The sequence below is a fragment of the Primulina tabacum genome, chromosome 1 (assembly GCF_025594145.1).
Source record: "Primulina tabacum isolate GXHZ01 chromosome 1, ASM2559414v2, whole genome shotgun sequence".
Taxonomy (NCBI): Eukaryota; Viridiplantae; Streptophyta; class Magnoliopsida; order Lamiales; family Gesneriaceae; genus Primulina; species Primulina tabacum.
Window position 1 is genome coordinate 58,154,475 of NC_134550.1, and position 14,184 is coordinate 58,168,658.

At 34.4% G+C, this 14,184-nt stretch overlaps 3 protein-coding genes across 5 annotated transcripts; 2 read left to right on the forward strand and 1 right to left on the reverse strand.

Moving 5' to 3' along the window:
* Positions 1-425: 425 nt before the first annotated feature.
* LOC142554531 (lipid phosphate phosphatase 2-like) lies at positions 426-3,933 on the forward strand. The gene is made up of 9 exons (XM_075665199.1): positions 426-647; positions 867-1,048; positions 1,573-1,797; positions 1,924-2,011; positions 2,140-2,249; positions 2,463-2,553; positions 2,956-3,144; positions 3,252-3,311; positions 3,606-3,933. Exons 2-9 carry the CDS (start codon positions 1,040-1,042, stop codon positions 3,806-3,808), a joined length of 975 nt encoding a protein of 324 aa, XP_075521314.1. The 5' UTR covers positions 426-647; positions 867-1,039; the 3' UTR covers positions 3,809-3,933.
* Positions 3,934-4,911: 978 nt separating this feature from the next.
* On the forward strand, positions 4,912-8,558 carry LOC142554539 (lipid phosphate phosphatase 2-like). 3 transcript variants are annotated; one of them, XM_075665206.1, is made up of 9 exons: positions 4,926-5,121; positions 5,717-5,830; positions 6,436-6,668; positions 6,787-6,874; positions 6,975-7,084; positions 7,187-7,280; positions 7,631-7,819; positions 7,925-7,984; positions 8,165-8,558. In XM_075665206.1, the coding sequence occupies exons 3-9, from the start codon at positions 6,453-6,455 to the stop codon at positions 8,359-8,361; spliced, it is 954 nt and encodes a 317-aa protein (XP_075521321.1). In that variant the 5' UTR covers positions 4,926-5,121; positions 5,717-5,830; positions 6,436-6,452; the 3' UTR covers positions 8,362-8,558. The 3 variants fall into 3 exon arrangements, with proteins under 3 accessions (XP_075521319.1, XP_075521321.1, XP_075521325.1); XM_075665204.1 differs by lacking the exon at positions 5,717-5,830 and having other exon boundaries at positions 4,912-5,121; XM_075665210.1 differs by lacking the exon at positions 5,717-5,830 and having other exon boundaries at positions 6,446-6,668.
* An 872-nt stretch (positions 8,559-9,430) lies between these two features.
* Positions 9,431-13,474, reverse strand: LOC142554550 (uncharacterized). Its single transcript, XM_075665214.1, has 5 exons — positions 12,933-13,474; positions 10,955-11,044; positions 10,717-10,869; positions 10,059-10,622; positions 9,431-9,958 (listed from the first exon to the last, which is right to left on the reverse strand). The coding sequence occupies exons 1-5, from the start codon at positions 13,396-13,398 to the stop codon at positions 9,624-9,626; spliced, it is 1,608 nt and encodes a 535-aa protein (XP_075521329.1). The 5' UTR covers positions 13,399-13,474; the 3' UTR covers positions 9,431-9,623.
* Positions 13,475-14,184: the final 710 nt, after the last annotated feature.

Consider the following 14,184-nt stretch of genomic DNA (forward strand, 5'->3'; position numbering starts at 1 on the left):
AAAAATATTGCGTATCATGAATATATTGATATTCAGATAATCGATATAAATTAAAAAAAACAACTTAGTAAATAAAGAAACTATATAAACCCGCAAGACATAATTTTATAAAAAAACTAAAAATCGTTGAAATTTCTAGGTCGTCCGGTCAGCTTTGTTTATCGACTAGTCCGGAAACTACATATTTCGTATATTATAGTTATATATGCATTGTTATTATTCAACGAATCTAGATACAAGAAGCATAATTTAAAATTATAGACATATGGGGAAAAAGAATTGAATAATAATCTGCCTGCTCCGTTCCTCTGCTGTTATACTATTCAAATGGCACAGAGAGAGAGAGAGAGAGAGAGCAACGCAGAATTATTAAATAATTTTGTAGGCAAATTAGCTTCGTGTACAAAAATAAGGAAACATTATCTTCAGAACTTGTAATTTTGAAAGAGTCGTGTTTGAAAGGTTCCAGCACACGTCTATACCCTAAACTGGTTGCACACCATGACCGATCGTGCGTGTCTATCTGGTTTGAAATTTATTAATTTTTACAAATTTTAATGATTTCTTGTCAGAGAATACTTCTCTTGATTATTGATCAAATACATGCACTGCTGTGATGGCACTTGGGTCCATTTCAATGGTCTCTGGTTATCTAACCAAGAACGAATATCCAAGTATCGTTGATCTTTCTTTCTTTATTTATATATATAGTACTACGATTAGAATAGATTATTCACTTGAATTACTTCAACCCAGAAAATAAAATATCTTTAGTTCTTGGATCACTACAAGGTTAAAGTCTACTTTCTTGTAATTTGGGTTAGAATATTATGACATTGGGTATTTCTTATTCACCATGTATATAGCTAATCAACAGTTGCTGAAGACACTTGAGCTCTTTCTTTTGTGGGTACATTTCTTCATCAAATCCAGTTCTCTGGGTTTGAAGTGTTTGTTTTTTTTTTTTTTTTTTTTGCCATTGTGACCAGTGGGTTGGAGAAATTTGATTTCTTTTTGGCCTACGTCAGATTTTTGGACCATGTTTCAGGTTTGTAATCATTTTTGTTCATTTGAGCTTTATCTCCCTTTTCTCTGATGTATTATGCAAGAATAGTTTTGTATCAAGAAATGCATCTTCGTTGTGAAATTGTTAAAACTGGTATTAGTTAAGATCACAGCTTCTGACCAGATTTGACTCTTTTAAGGTTTTGGGTACTGAGTTTGTTTTAGGTGTAAATTAGCTTGGATTGATTTGAGGCAATATATTTAATCAGTTTTTCAATTATGTTTTTAATTTTTAACAAATTCAAATCTTCGAGTTAAATGGTGTCAACTAGTAAAAATCAGTTGCCCCCCTCTGCTAAATTTTTTAATCAGCGCCATGGAATCAGCATATTTTGATGACACAAGTAATAGGATAAGCAAAGTGCTTCACCTTTTATTCCCAATACTGATGGAGACAAACTCTTTATATTCGATTGTGGATTGCTTCCCTGTCTGTTTTCTTTTTAATGGATCTTTTTGCACAGAAAATATCAACTTCGGTTCAAAAGTTCATATTTCTGAAAACAGGGTCGGCGGGACGAGATTGGACTCGAGTGTCAACATACCATTAAGTCTCACGGGTGGGAACTCTTAAAGAATCACAAGCATGATTGGCTTACATTGATACTACTTGCAGTAATAGAGATCATATTATATCTAATGCACCCGTTCTATCGTTTTGTTGGAGAGGGCATGATGACTGATCTTAGGTATCCTATGAAAGGCGACACAGTGCCAGTATGGGCGGTTCCTGTGAGTACACTTGACAACAACCCGAAAAACTTTTTAATTTTTCACACGTTAGATTTGGTAGTATGGTTTTGTTCCAAGAGTTGTCGGAAACCATGTACTAATGTTATCACTTTCTCTTGTGAATAGCTGTATGCAGTTTTGCTGCCTTTTGCCATTTTCCTTCTATATTATATTCGACGAAGGGACGTCTATGATCTACACCATGCCATACTAGGTAAGATACCATTTCAACTTTCTGCCATATTTGGTGCTAGAAATTTTAACATATAAAGCATATATATGTTATAAAAATGTTTTAACTCAGCCGAAATAATTTTCTGAGCTTGAATTACTGAACTGCAGGAATCTTGTTCGCTGTTTTGATAACTGGGGTCCTCACAGACGCTACAAAAAATGCAGTTGGCAGGCCACGTCCTGATTTTTTCTGGCGTTGCTTTCCTGACGGGAATTTTGTATGTCATCTTAGATTTTGAATGAATACTTATTTTTATCACTAAATGATTCTGGTTTAGAAGGTTCACGCGTTTGTGGCCAGTTGTTATTTTTTCAATCTTTTGGAATTTCTTGATGCATCCATCTTTAATCTTCGAAAGTACACAATATGGAGTATACAGTATATATATAAGAGAGGTTTTCCTGTTAATAATATATTTCTTATTCAACAGACGTACGATAGATGGGGCGATGTCGTGTGCCATGGCAAAGATAGTGATTTAAAAGACGGGCTCAAGAGTTTTCCAAGCGGGCATACTTCATGTAAATTCTGCTAACTGATTTATGGTTTAACCGTGCCTATATGGACCTAACGGGGGAGGGGCGTTGCCTCTCTCACATAAAAACTTGAAATTTTGTATTGGATGTTTCTAAAATTAAGTTTCAGCTATCATAATACATTCAGTCATCCTTATTCATTCCAAATCTTGGGGCAACCACTGAAAGCAAAATGTTCACAACAGTGGCTTTGCTCATTTGTTGTGATTGCCTTCCCAGTCGCTTATGATTGTTTGTTTGTTCGTAACATTACGATTTAATTTGGATAAATCTAAGGTCACGGATTAGACTCCCTGACGAGTCATTCTCTGTGGTTTGCTTCGACTTCCAACTTCCTCATTTTTATCACTGCCATTTGCATTGTAATCAATCTCATATGCTTTTCAGGGTCGTTTGCTGGTCTTGGTTTTCTATCATTATACTTGTCGGGGAAAATCAAATGCTTTGATCGAAAAGGCCATGTTGCGAAACTATGCATCGTTTTCCTACCTATTCTTGCTGCATGCCTTGTTGGAATTTCTCGTGTGGACGACTATAAGCATCATTGGGAAGATGTGTTTGCCGGAGGTCTCCTTGGTATGTTCTCGTTTTTAACATAACGATTCTTGAATTAAAGAAAAGTTTAATCAATCGACTTTGTTATATTTGTTGTCGTGTTTACTGACGTCTGCATTTTGTTTTAGGTCTTGTTGTGGCTACATTTTGCTACCTGCAGTTCTTCCCACCTCCATGTCACACACAAGGTATATTGTGTAATTAAAGTAACTTTAGATAAAGGAAACCGTATGCAACATTTGATAATCAATTTTCAGCAATTGTACGAGTCTAATTTTAAACTTGAGTATATGGGCTTGAGATGATTCACGTTCAACCGAACGGTTTAGGACGTGATGAATGATATCAGAATCCTAACGTTTGATAGTACTGAAGTCCGATCAGCATAAATACTAGTTCTGTTTCATCATAGGAATATACCGCTTTCTTTTTCTATATAATTTCAAGAAACCCTCTTATTTAATCCACCGATTGTACCGCAGGATGGAGTCCACACGCATATCTCCGAGCGGTGGAGGAATCTCGCACAAACATGAGATCGTCTGAGCAGCCTGAACCCAGAACTAGTACTTCACAGAATGTAACACCTGAAGGTGCGAATCGACAGCAGTCGACGATCCATCGGAACTCAGTGTATCACAATTTAGACTCGACTATCGAATCCATGGAGTCAGGAAATAGATAGCTTAGAATTATTTTGTGTTCCAAATTGACTGATTTATATCTAGCTCAGCAAATTAATTTTATTTGAAGTTGTAATTCCATTATTGGAGTGGGTTGGTTATTGTATATGAAATCATTTTGTTGTTCTTGATACTGTTACTGAATTGTAACACTCTCCATTTGAATGTGCGACCCTCTTTGGATGCAAATTATTAATAGGGTTATAAAATAATTTATTGAGTAGGAGGTCATTTTAAGTGATTATTCATAAAAATAAAAATAAAATTAAAATCAAGTTTATATTTGACGAAGATATATATATTTTATCTATTTTATTATATTAAGTGTGAGGACATGATATTAACTACTTAGGGGACATCAACTTTTTCTTTCAATTTTACCCTTATATGATACTAATATTACAATTTTGTTTTTGTTTTTTTTTTAAATTTCAAAAACACATTTTTATTTATTTATTTTATTTCAACAATTCAAATATCAATTTAGTCTCTCCATAATTTATCAAAGCCAGACTATACTGGTTGGCTTTTATTGCTTTACGTGGTTAAAGAAATTCGAGAATACCACTTTCTTCTTTCTTTCTTTTTTTGGCTGCGTGCGTAGCGTGTTAATTAAAATTCTTATATTTATTTAATTGATTTTTACAATATTCTAAATATATAATTTCAAAATACTCTTAATGTAATGAAAAAGAAGATAGATAAAGAGGGTGATTGGTATTATTAACGCATGTTATTTAATATAATAATTACATAAACTATAATCATTTATATATAAACTTATTATGAAAGAGTAGGTCTCTTGTGATACGGTTTTACGAATCTTTATCTGTGAGACTAGTCAACCCTAATGATATTTACAATAAAAAGTAATAGTCTTGGCATAGAAAATAATATTTTTTAATGGATGACCCAAATAAGAGATCCGTCTGACAAAATACGACCCGTGAGACTATCTCACACAAATTTTGGTCAATACTAAAACAAATATTTTCTATGGACTTAAGTATGATTAGTAACATGTTAGTATTTTATATTTTGGTGTGCACTTTTTTGGACTGAAAAGAAGACGACCCCACCCCGTTATCCCATGCGTTCTTTTTTCCTTCGTACCTGGAAATTGAAAACGGTCCACAATAAAAAGCCAAAACATACAGCAAATGGTGCAGTAGATTTGGTGAATATGTAACCTCTCCGCTTGGATCTTCTCTCTCTCTCTTTCATTTTGAAATTACCAACGGAATTATCCGTATAAGGATTTGGATTATCTCTCTCTTCTCTCGACAAGCGGTACTGACAGTGATACGTTCTCAAGGTGAATCGATGTTCTCTTCTCCCTACTCCTCTTTTTTTTTTAAAAAAAAAAAAATCTAAAGGTTTGCTGTTTTTTATTTTGTTTAGTGTTAACTGTTTGTCTTATGTGATATAATATTTGTCAAGTGTTTTTGAGGAGTTCATTTTTGTTTTTCGCCGGATTAGAACAGCGATTGCTCTTTTTTTCGTTTTTATTCTTTTTTTGCTTTTGCGATGAGATTTTTGTGTTCGAAGATTTGTTTGTATCTCTCCATTTCTGTAGTTCGAGTTTGCAGTAATATTTTGATGCTGAATATCTGTTTTCATACGAAACGTATCGGATTCCGAAGATTGAAAATAATCTTCCACTATCGCATGGGATCTACGTACATTATTTATTGTCACTTTTCCGCCCTCCTATGCCTTGGATACGGAACTATGTTGTACCTAAAACAAGAAGTACAATTTTAAATGTTATTTGTGATTTTTGTGTGACCAGTTGACCTATACTCGTGAGAGCGCGATACTTAAATCGTATTTGAGCATATTTTGTGTTGTCTCATAATCCAAATTTCATGCAAACTAGCGATAGTTCTCATACGTGATTGCTTTGCCAGAATTATTAGCCTTCATTGGTAGAGGAGGCATTGTACATTTCAACGAGGGAAAGAATATTACAATCAACCTCGATTGACACGTGATGTCTTGATTGCATCCTTCACATTCAGCAGGCCTCTCACAGTCACATCAATAGTACCCTGGGTTCGTTTGTCATACAATTATGTCATGTCCCCCAGCTTGCATAATAGGCTCTTTTTGCAGCTACTTCGCATTTGTACTATTGTTTTACAAAAATGATTAATTCAAATTGTCCTGGAGAGTTTGCAGTAGACCTTTATAAACATTTTTTCAAGTTTTAGAGATCATAAAATACACTTCATTAACTTCAATGTGCAAATAAAAAGTTGAATTCTTGTCTCCTTGAGTGCTAATGAAGAGGAACGAGAATTTATCCACCGTTACCCACGCTAAAGGCCTGTTGAGCAAAAGATGGTAATGTGTTGGACATAATCATGGAAAAGCTTTTATCTGAGTTGTTGATAGGGTTATTTCTGAGTGTATTGCATAGATTTATATGTGCTACAGTCATTGAACTTGAGAGCATTGTTACTCTTTTATTCTTGTTATAGTGTTATTTTAAAATTTCGCTATCTGGTGTTAATTTTTATTTTTTTTTTGCTTATATTGGTTGATTCATGCTCTTTCATTTTCTATATGCTGAAGATACTTCCTACCAGTGTCTGGTTGTTTACCACTGACATTTCATATACTTTAGTATTTTAAAGGGTCAAAATGCCAGAAATTCAATTGGGTGCCCATACTATAAGATCTCACGGAGCCCGAGTTGTCAGGTTTCACATGCATGATTGGCTTATTCTGATGCTTCTTGTGGTGATAGAGATCATCCTTAATGTGATCAATCCATTTTATCGATTTGTCGGAGAAGATATGATGACAGACCTGAAATACCCATTGAAAGATAATACTGTGCCCTTCTGGGCTGTTCCGGTATGCTATATCAAATCATTGTTTTTGTATATGTTGGATCTAGATATGATGATAAGAGGCGATATCATTGCTATCCTCTCGAGAATTGATCAACACTTACTCTTTTTATGTGATAAAGCTAATTGCTGTTGTATTGCCTCTCACTATCATCATCGCCTTTTACTTTATCCGGCGAGACGTCTATGATTTGCACCAGGCTACATTGGGTATGATTCTTTCTTTTCTATAATCACGTTGTTTTGTTTGTCACATGCATAGATGATTATTATGGAAATGAAATCATGTCTTCTCTGTATACAATGTCAGGCCTGCTGTTTTCTGTACTTATAACTGGTGTTCTTACTGATGCAATCAAAGATGGTGTTGGTCGACCTCGACCAGACTTCTTTTGGCGCTGCTTTCCAGATGGTGTAGGGGTAAGTCCTGTGCTCTGTGTTCAATATTAGGGCCAAACCTTTTTCATATGGGTGTTTGAACTAGCAGGGTTAAGTAATGGCACCTTTGTATTTGGTGGATAGATTTTTCATAATATCACAGGGAACGTTCAGTGTACTGGATTGAAAAGCGTCATTAAAGAAGGACACAAAAGTTTTCCAAGCGGGCACACCTCATGTGACTATACTCTTCCTTTTTCCTTTTTCAATGACGTGTTACTAATTTAATAATTTTTTATACTCCGAAATTCTTGTTTATAAGATCATGCGGCATTGCAATATCTCGTCTACATCTATGTGTTAACAAATCAACTTTGAAGTTTTCTCCTTATTGCTACAGTTCTACTGCTTCAGCTTTGGTATTTTTCTTGCGAATCTGGAAGCATCACAGATTCTTGTTATTTTTTTTGTTAAAAGTTGAACACTTGTTTTGAGAACTATCATATATTTAACTCAAATCAACAATAGTTTCAGTTTCTCAAACGATTTAATGGAGCTTAATGGCATCTAAGATTGTCATATTCTTAGGGTCGTTTGCTGGTCTTGGCTTCCTGGCCTGGTACCTGTCGGGTAAAGTCAAAGTGTTTGATCGTAGAGGCCATATTGCAAAGCTCTGCATCATCTTTGTGCCTTTACTCTTAGCAGCATTAGTTGCAGTTTCACGAGTTGATGATTATTGGCACCATTGGCAAGATGTGTTTGCTGGAAGCTTGCTAGGTACTTAAAATACAAAATTGCAACTACCTCCAAATTTTAATTTCTTTGTTATAAAATTTATTTCTGTATAAGTTCATACCATGCTCGAAATTTCTCTATGCGCAGGGTTGACAGTTGCCTCATTCTGTTACTTGCAGTTCTTTCCACCACCTTATGATGTAGACGGTATTTGCCTTCTTTGAGCTTTTCAGCCACAGCGGCAGCACAATCCCTGAATCAGTGATATAGTTCTTGAAACAGATTATTACTGCATGATAATTGTCACATTTAAAAAACTGTTCCTACGAGTATATGATATACCTATTTTCAAAAAGATATTTTTAATGTAATGTCTGGGATAAGCAGGTTGGGCACCTCATGCGTATTTCAACATGCTGGCCGAGGCACAGACTGAAAACCGATCATCATCAAACAACGCTAATCGTCTCTCTGTTGCTCCATCAGAACTTGAGAGTGTGTACATCCATTCTCACAATTCGGAAGCCAATGCTTCTGGCTCGAACTCGATATTAGAAGACATGGAGACTCAAAGAAGACATTGAATTTTAAATTCAACCTTATTGCAGAGCGAGCCAGGCTTGGAAACAGTTGTTCATGCTGTTTTACATAAATTGTTGTAGCATTGCTTTTGCTTCTCTAGGTAGTGTGCTCGAAACATTTGCTTGCATTGTACTTGGTAGAATCACTAGATCGTGACAGTTGTACTTCTATGCTTGAGTTTGAAACTCGTTAGTGATCAGCTAATCTTTACATCTCTTTGATACATTTTAAGCACAGCCATTTAATTGACCGATGTTTTTGAAGTACATTTGAAATTTTTTTATTAGGTTAGTGCCAATGATTTCGGTTAAATAACCGATGTTTCATGTTCCAATAGGGGATGGAACCGGAATTTAATCACTTAGATATATGGTTTTACTTTGGTTCCCGATGGTTTTTGTTGGAGTTTGAAATTTTTATAAAAAAAAAATACAGAAATAAAATAGAGTTTTACTTCGTTTATATAAATTCAATTGTTTGTATATTTATAGTTTAGTAGGTCACAGTCTAACGAATTTCTATATGTGCAACGGGTTCAATTCTTCCGATATTCATGGTAAAAAGTAATACTTTTAGCATAAAAAGTAATATTTTTTCATAGATGACTCAAATAAGAGATCCGTCTCATAAAATACGACTCGTGAGACCGTCTCACATAAGTTTTTGTCTTTATAATTTAGGATCTTAAAACTTAAAAGAATAATGTATGGTTTAAGATTATGTTTCACGCAATTTTTATTCCAATTTCGGATTCATTTTTTTATCCAAATGAATCACATACTCGGATGCGTACCTGAATTAACATCTAAGCGATAAAATGAAAGGCAGATGCGACAGGCACCAAGTAAAGTAAATCGACTACAGAAGGCACCGGGGTGTCCACAAAATTTATCAAAATCAAGGGCCGGATCCGAGTGCAGAAGCAATTTATGGAACAACGAAGGAGAAGTATTATCGTCAATTAAAACGATGCTACGATGAGACGTGATGATATGATATTATTATGTTGAGACGTAGGTTGATTTCATATCACAATCTATCAATTGCATAGATATCTATCTGTTCGTTCCAACATTCACAATTGGCATTTCAAGAAAACAATTCTACTTGAAACCCATTTTGTAGTAATTTATTGCAAGATCATACAATCCCAAGTCTCTTATTAGTTGGGATCGACTAAAATGAATGATACAGACTGTCAAGTGAATTCAAAAGTCAAGTCTGACTGTTCTTGATGCGTATAGTTCCCAATCAGAGAGCTTATCTATTCAGAACCTCCTCCAATATCACTTGCAGTAGGTTGGACATTGGTTGCTTTCTTTATTTCACCGAGCTCTACCGTTGTATTATCTATTGTTTGGAATTGGTTTTCCTCCTTTCTGATATTTGCTTCTTGAAGCGAACTCTTAAAAGTCGTCAGGAAGTGGCCTGAATCCTTAATTTTTGTGAAATAACTTTCTGCATCTTCTGATATATCAGGAACAGGTAACTCCTGTGCTAGGTAGCTAGAATTAAGCTTCCCTTTAAATTTGTTGGATAATTCCTCAGAATTAGGCACCTCCATCACCCCTTGTATCCCTTCAGCTTCAGGCCACATTTCTGAATCGCGCAGAAGTAAATAAATTTAAGGTGTGTCAAGGAAGAAAATGCGTTTTACTTGCAACATGATAATTAAACTAGGAAGATCCAAAATATGTACCTCTCTCTCCTATTGAACTGATATATTCATTGAACTTGAGCGGAAGATTTGTGGTCGAGCTCAAGCTTGCAATATTTTCACCGGTTCTCTCTTCGCCTTTCGCTTTCTTCCCTATATCTCCAGAAGGCTTCATATTTCTTGAATTCTCTTGTTCAAAGTCATTGCTGGCCATTCTTGTTCTTTTTCTTTTGAGTTCTGATTCATCATTTTCTGCTGACAGAGACTTCTTTATGCAGATTTCTGACAATTTAGTTCCTTCTTTTGCATTGACTCGTTTGTCAAGGTTATTCTTAATTTGATCGTTGAATCCCAGTTGTTCGTTTTCCTGTTCACCTACGGCATATCCCTTCACAGTATCAACTCCTTTATGCTCGATCATTTTCTTACTTTCAGTTACGTTTTCTTGATCATCTTTGGTGTTTTCCACTTCACGCCTTCTCCTTTTGTAAACATGCTGCCATACATTCCTGAGTTTCTCTGGGAAAATCGGTTTTCTAATAAAGTAGCATGCCCCCTTAGCCATGGCTTCTTTCACCACATCCTTCTTTAGTTCAGAACACATCACTAAAAAAAGTGAACTTTTATCAGAAACCTAAATTTTTGCCGAAAGAAAGTCCAAGAAAAAACACAGTATTTTTTGAGGTAGTCTAAATCTTACATAGCATCGGAAAGTCTTTAATTAACTGTACGCTTTCAATAAACTTGATACCGTCCATTTCTGACATGTCGAAATCAGCCATGATAAGATCAAACCGATCTTTACGTTCCTGGACGATGGATAGTGCCACAGATGCAAGTTCAGTAGTTGTAACTGGAAGAGAATCAAGAAAAAGATTACTAAAACTCGTTGTATTATCTAGGAATCTGATGTAATATAAACTAACAAGAATATGTACCTTTGTAAGAATAGCCTTCTAGGATCAACGCTGTGTTTAACAAGGTTTCTGTATTGTTATCAACCAGTAGCACCCGTAAGCCTCGAAATGCTGCTGGGATAACAGTAGAGTTGTTCTTATTCATCTCGGCATGATCCATTCCGATAATATTTTTTAACACGCATACAAAGAAAAATGAAAGCAATATCATACTGGAAAAAGAGAAATCTTAACATATATCATTTTATATGAAAAAAATTGCCGTTGATTTGATGAAGATCGACAGAAAGTTGGTACATTCTTTTAAAAGATTATTGTAGAGTTGTGACATGTTAAAGCATTTCCCGTTTTGCAGCGAGATTGAAGATTTATTTCTTCTTGGTAGTTGGTTATTTCAAGAAAATCTATTATATATCTCCTATGAAATCAACATATTTTCTGTCGAAAAGGATAATTTTAACTTTGTATCGTCATCATAAATATAATTCGATTATTGCTAACAAAAACATGATTTCTTCTCATTTATGAATGATTTAACGAGTTAATTCGATTACTGCTAACCAAAATTGTTTCCAGCATGGATGTAAAGTCCAAATAAATAGAATTTGACAAATGAAAGGTTACTCCCCGTTATTTTAGTGGGTTGGGAGGGAGAAGGATGGCCTGTTTATTAAAATTTGGGCCCAGGCCCATTCAAGGACAATATGGGCTGATCTTTGTCTTGGTCCAGTATATGGTGGTCTTGGGCTAAGTATCCATGACCCTTTTCTGGCATCTGATGGGCCCAGGTTACATGTTTATCCAATTAAAATTTAACTTCAAGCTAAGGTATAATTTGAATTAATGGGCGATTTTTAAAAAAAGTGTAATGCTGTATCTCACTCGGTCGATGGTGCCTCATCCAAGTGCAATATAACTGTGATGAGACTCAATTAACAAGGCAAGGAAAACATTTAATTTTTAGCTCTTTTTAGATAATATATATAATTTATTCGAGTAATACTTATCAATAAATAGATTATTTCCGGGTTGAAATTTAAAAAAAATTTCTTAAAAGTAGCAATTTCCAAACTTTCGAACCACACATACGATACATGCATAAAATAATTATTATCATGGGATCATTAATAGATCAAATTGATTCATAAAATTTTGTTTTTAAATTATTATTTGGATAACGATTATGCAATTATATTAAATATGTAATTCATAGAAATAATACGTGATTTTTTTTAAATTTTTTAAGTGGATTGGATAGCGCAGTTATGCGTAAATTATATGAGAAAATATTAATTATCTAAATGTATATGATATTTTTTTGTAAAAACTAATTCATATCGTATCGGTGATGATATCGTTTTTATATAAAATAGTTTTTATATAAAATAGATGTATTCCGCCATATACTTTGTGGCAAGTGGTCCACTTTCACAAACATGTACGTTGTTACACAAAATCATGTGATGATCATAATTATTGGCGTCGACCAATCGTGATCTGTTTGCTTCAACTTGCATGTCGTTTGTTTTTCCTGTTAGTTTCTTGTGAACCGAAAACTTTGGGATAAATTAAAAAATATATCTTCAAAATTTTGGATTTTGAAAATATGTTTTGGTATTTATTTATCTTATTACATCGTCAGTACAGATTAAGCCTTGTTATCCCATCCATTCTGTAATCTCATGTACGTCTAACCAAAAATAAATAAATAAATAAAAATTTTTTAGCACAACAATCAATCAAAGTCATATTAATATTAAGAATAGGGTCTCACGAATCTTTATATATGAGACTGTCAATCATACCAATATTCACAATAAAAAGTAATAATCTTAGCATAAAAAATAATATTTTTCCATCGATGACTCAAATAAAAGATTCGTCTCACAAAATATGACATGTGAAACCGTCTCACACAAATTTTTGTCACAATGATTGTAGCATAAAAATATTATACCCACAATATGTCAAATAAATTAAGAGGACGAAAGGAGATCACCAGCCAAGCGCCTCTGCGTGCAATCCAAGCGATATTCATCCTGCGCCAACGGCTGACGGCAAATGGGGCAGTTGAAGTTGAGCTGATCGAGCCAGCCTGCAAAGCAATCCTTGTGGAACATGTGTCCGCATGCCAACTCCCGCACGTAGTCTCCTTCATCTCCCAGTCGATTCAGGCACACGACGCAATCCGAATCGACGTCATCTGGTTGAACTGGGAATGATAATTCCCGGTTCATGCTCAGCTGCTCGCAGAGGAGAATTAAGTTGGCTAGACCGGACCCTACCACGTCATAGACTTGGTGGTGATGATCATCCGGCCGATCGAAAAGGGGAGAGAGGAGGCCGATGGTGCGCATCATAGTGGAGATGATGGAGTGAAGATAACGTAAGCTCTTGGCGATGACGATGACGGCGAATATTAGGATTGAGTCGGAGTCGGAGAGTTGGTTGTGTAATAAACCCATTTTTCTTCTCTTCTGTCGTGTTAGTTTTTTTTATAAAAGCTTCATGCAAGAAAGTGAAAATGGGTATGTGTGTGTGTATATAGTCGAAGATTAAGTCATTTGTGAGATGGTCTCACGAATCTTTATATGTGAGACGAGTCAATCCTACCGATATTCATAATAAAATATAAAACTCTTAGCATAAAAAGTAATATTTTTTCGTTAATGACTCAAATTAGAGATCTGTCTGACAAAATACTTCCCGTGATATCGTCTAAAAAAGTCACACTTGAAATATGTCTGTATATATATATATATGTATGTACACGCCCATGTCAATTTTAAATATGATTTACATTTTAAAGATAATACATAATATATTTATCCTCGATTTTGTCGGATTACTTGTTTTTTTTTTAAACAAAAAAATGATAATAGAAGCTGCGACAACGCGCATTTGGTGCATCTCGAGATAAGGCAGACTACCTTACAATTCACACTAGTAAGATAAGCCGTCTATCATTCTTTGTTATTTAATTAGCTTTGAGGTGTCCTATTCCAATCACATTTGGGATAAATTAAATATTATTTAAAAAAAAAGAAAAAGAAAAAAGAATGATGTATCGTTATCAACATTTTATACATGTAACTTTAATTTAATACAATTTATAAAATAAAATATTTGATATAATAAATAAATAAATATACATGTATATATTAAAAAGTCAAATACAATTTATAAAATAAAATATTTGATATAATAAATAAATATATATATTAAAAAGTCAAATACATAACATAAAATCG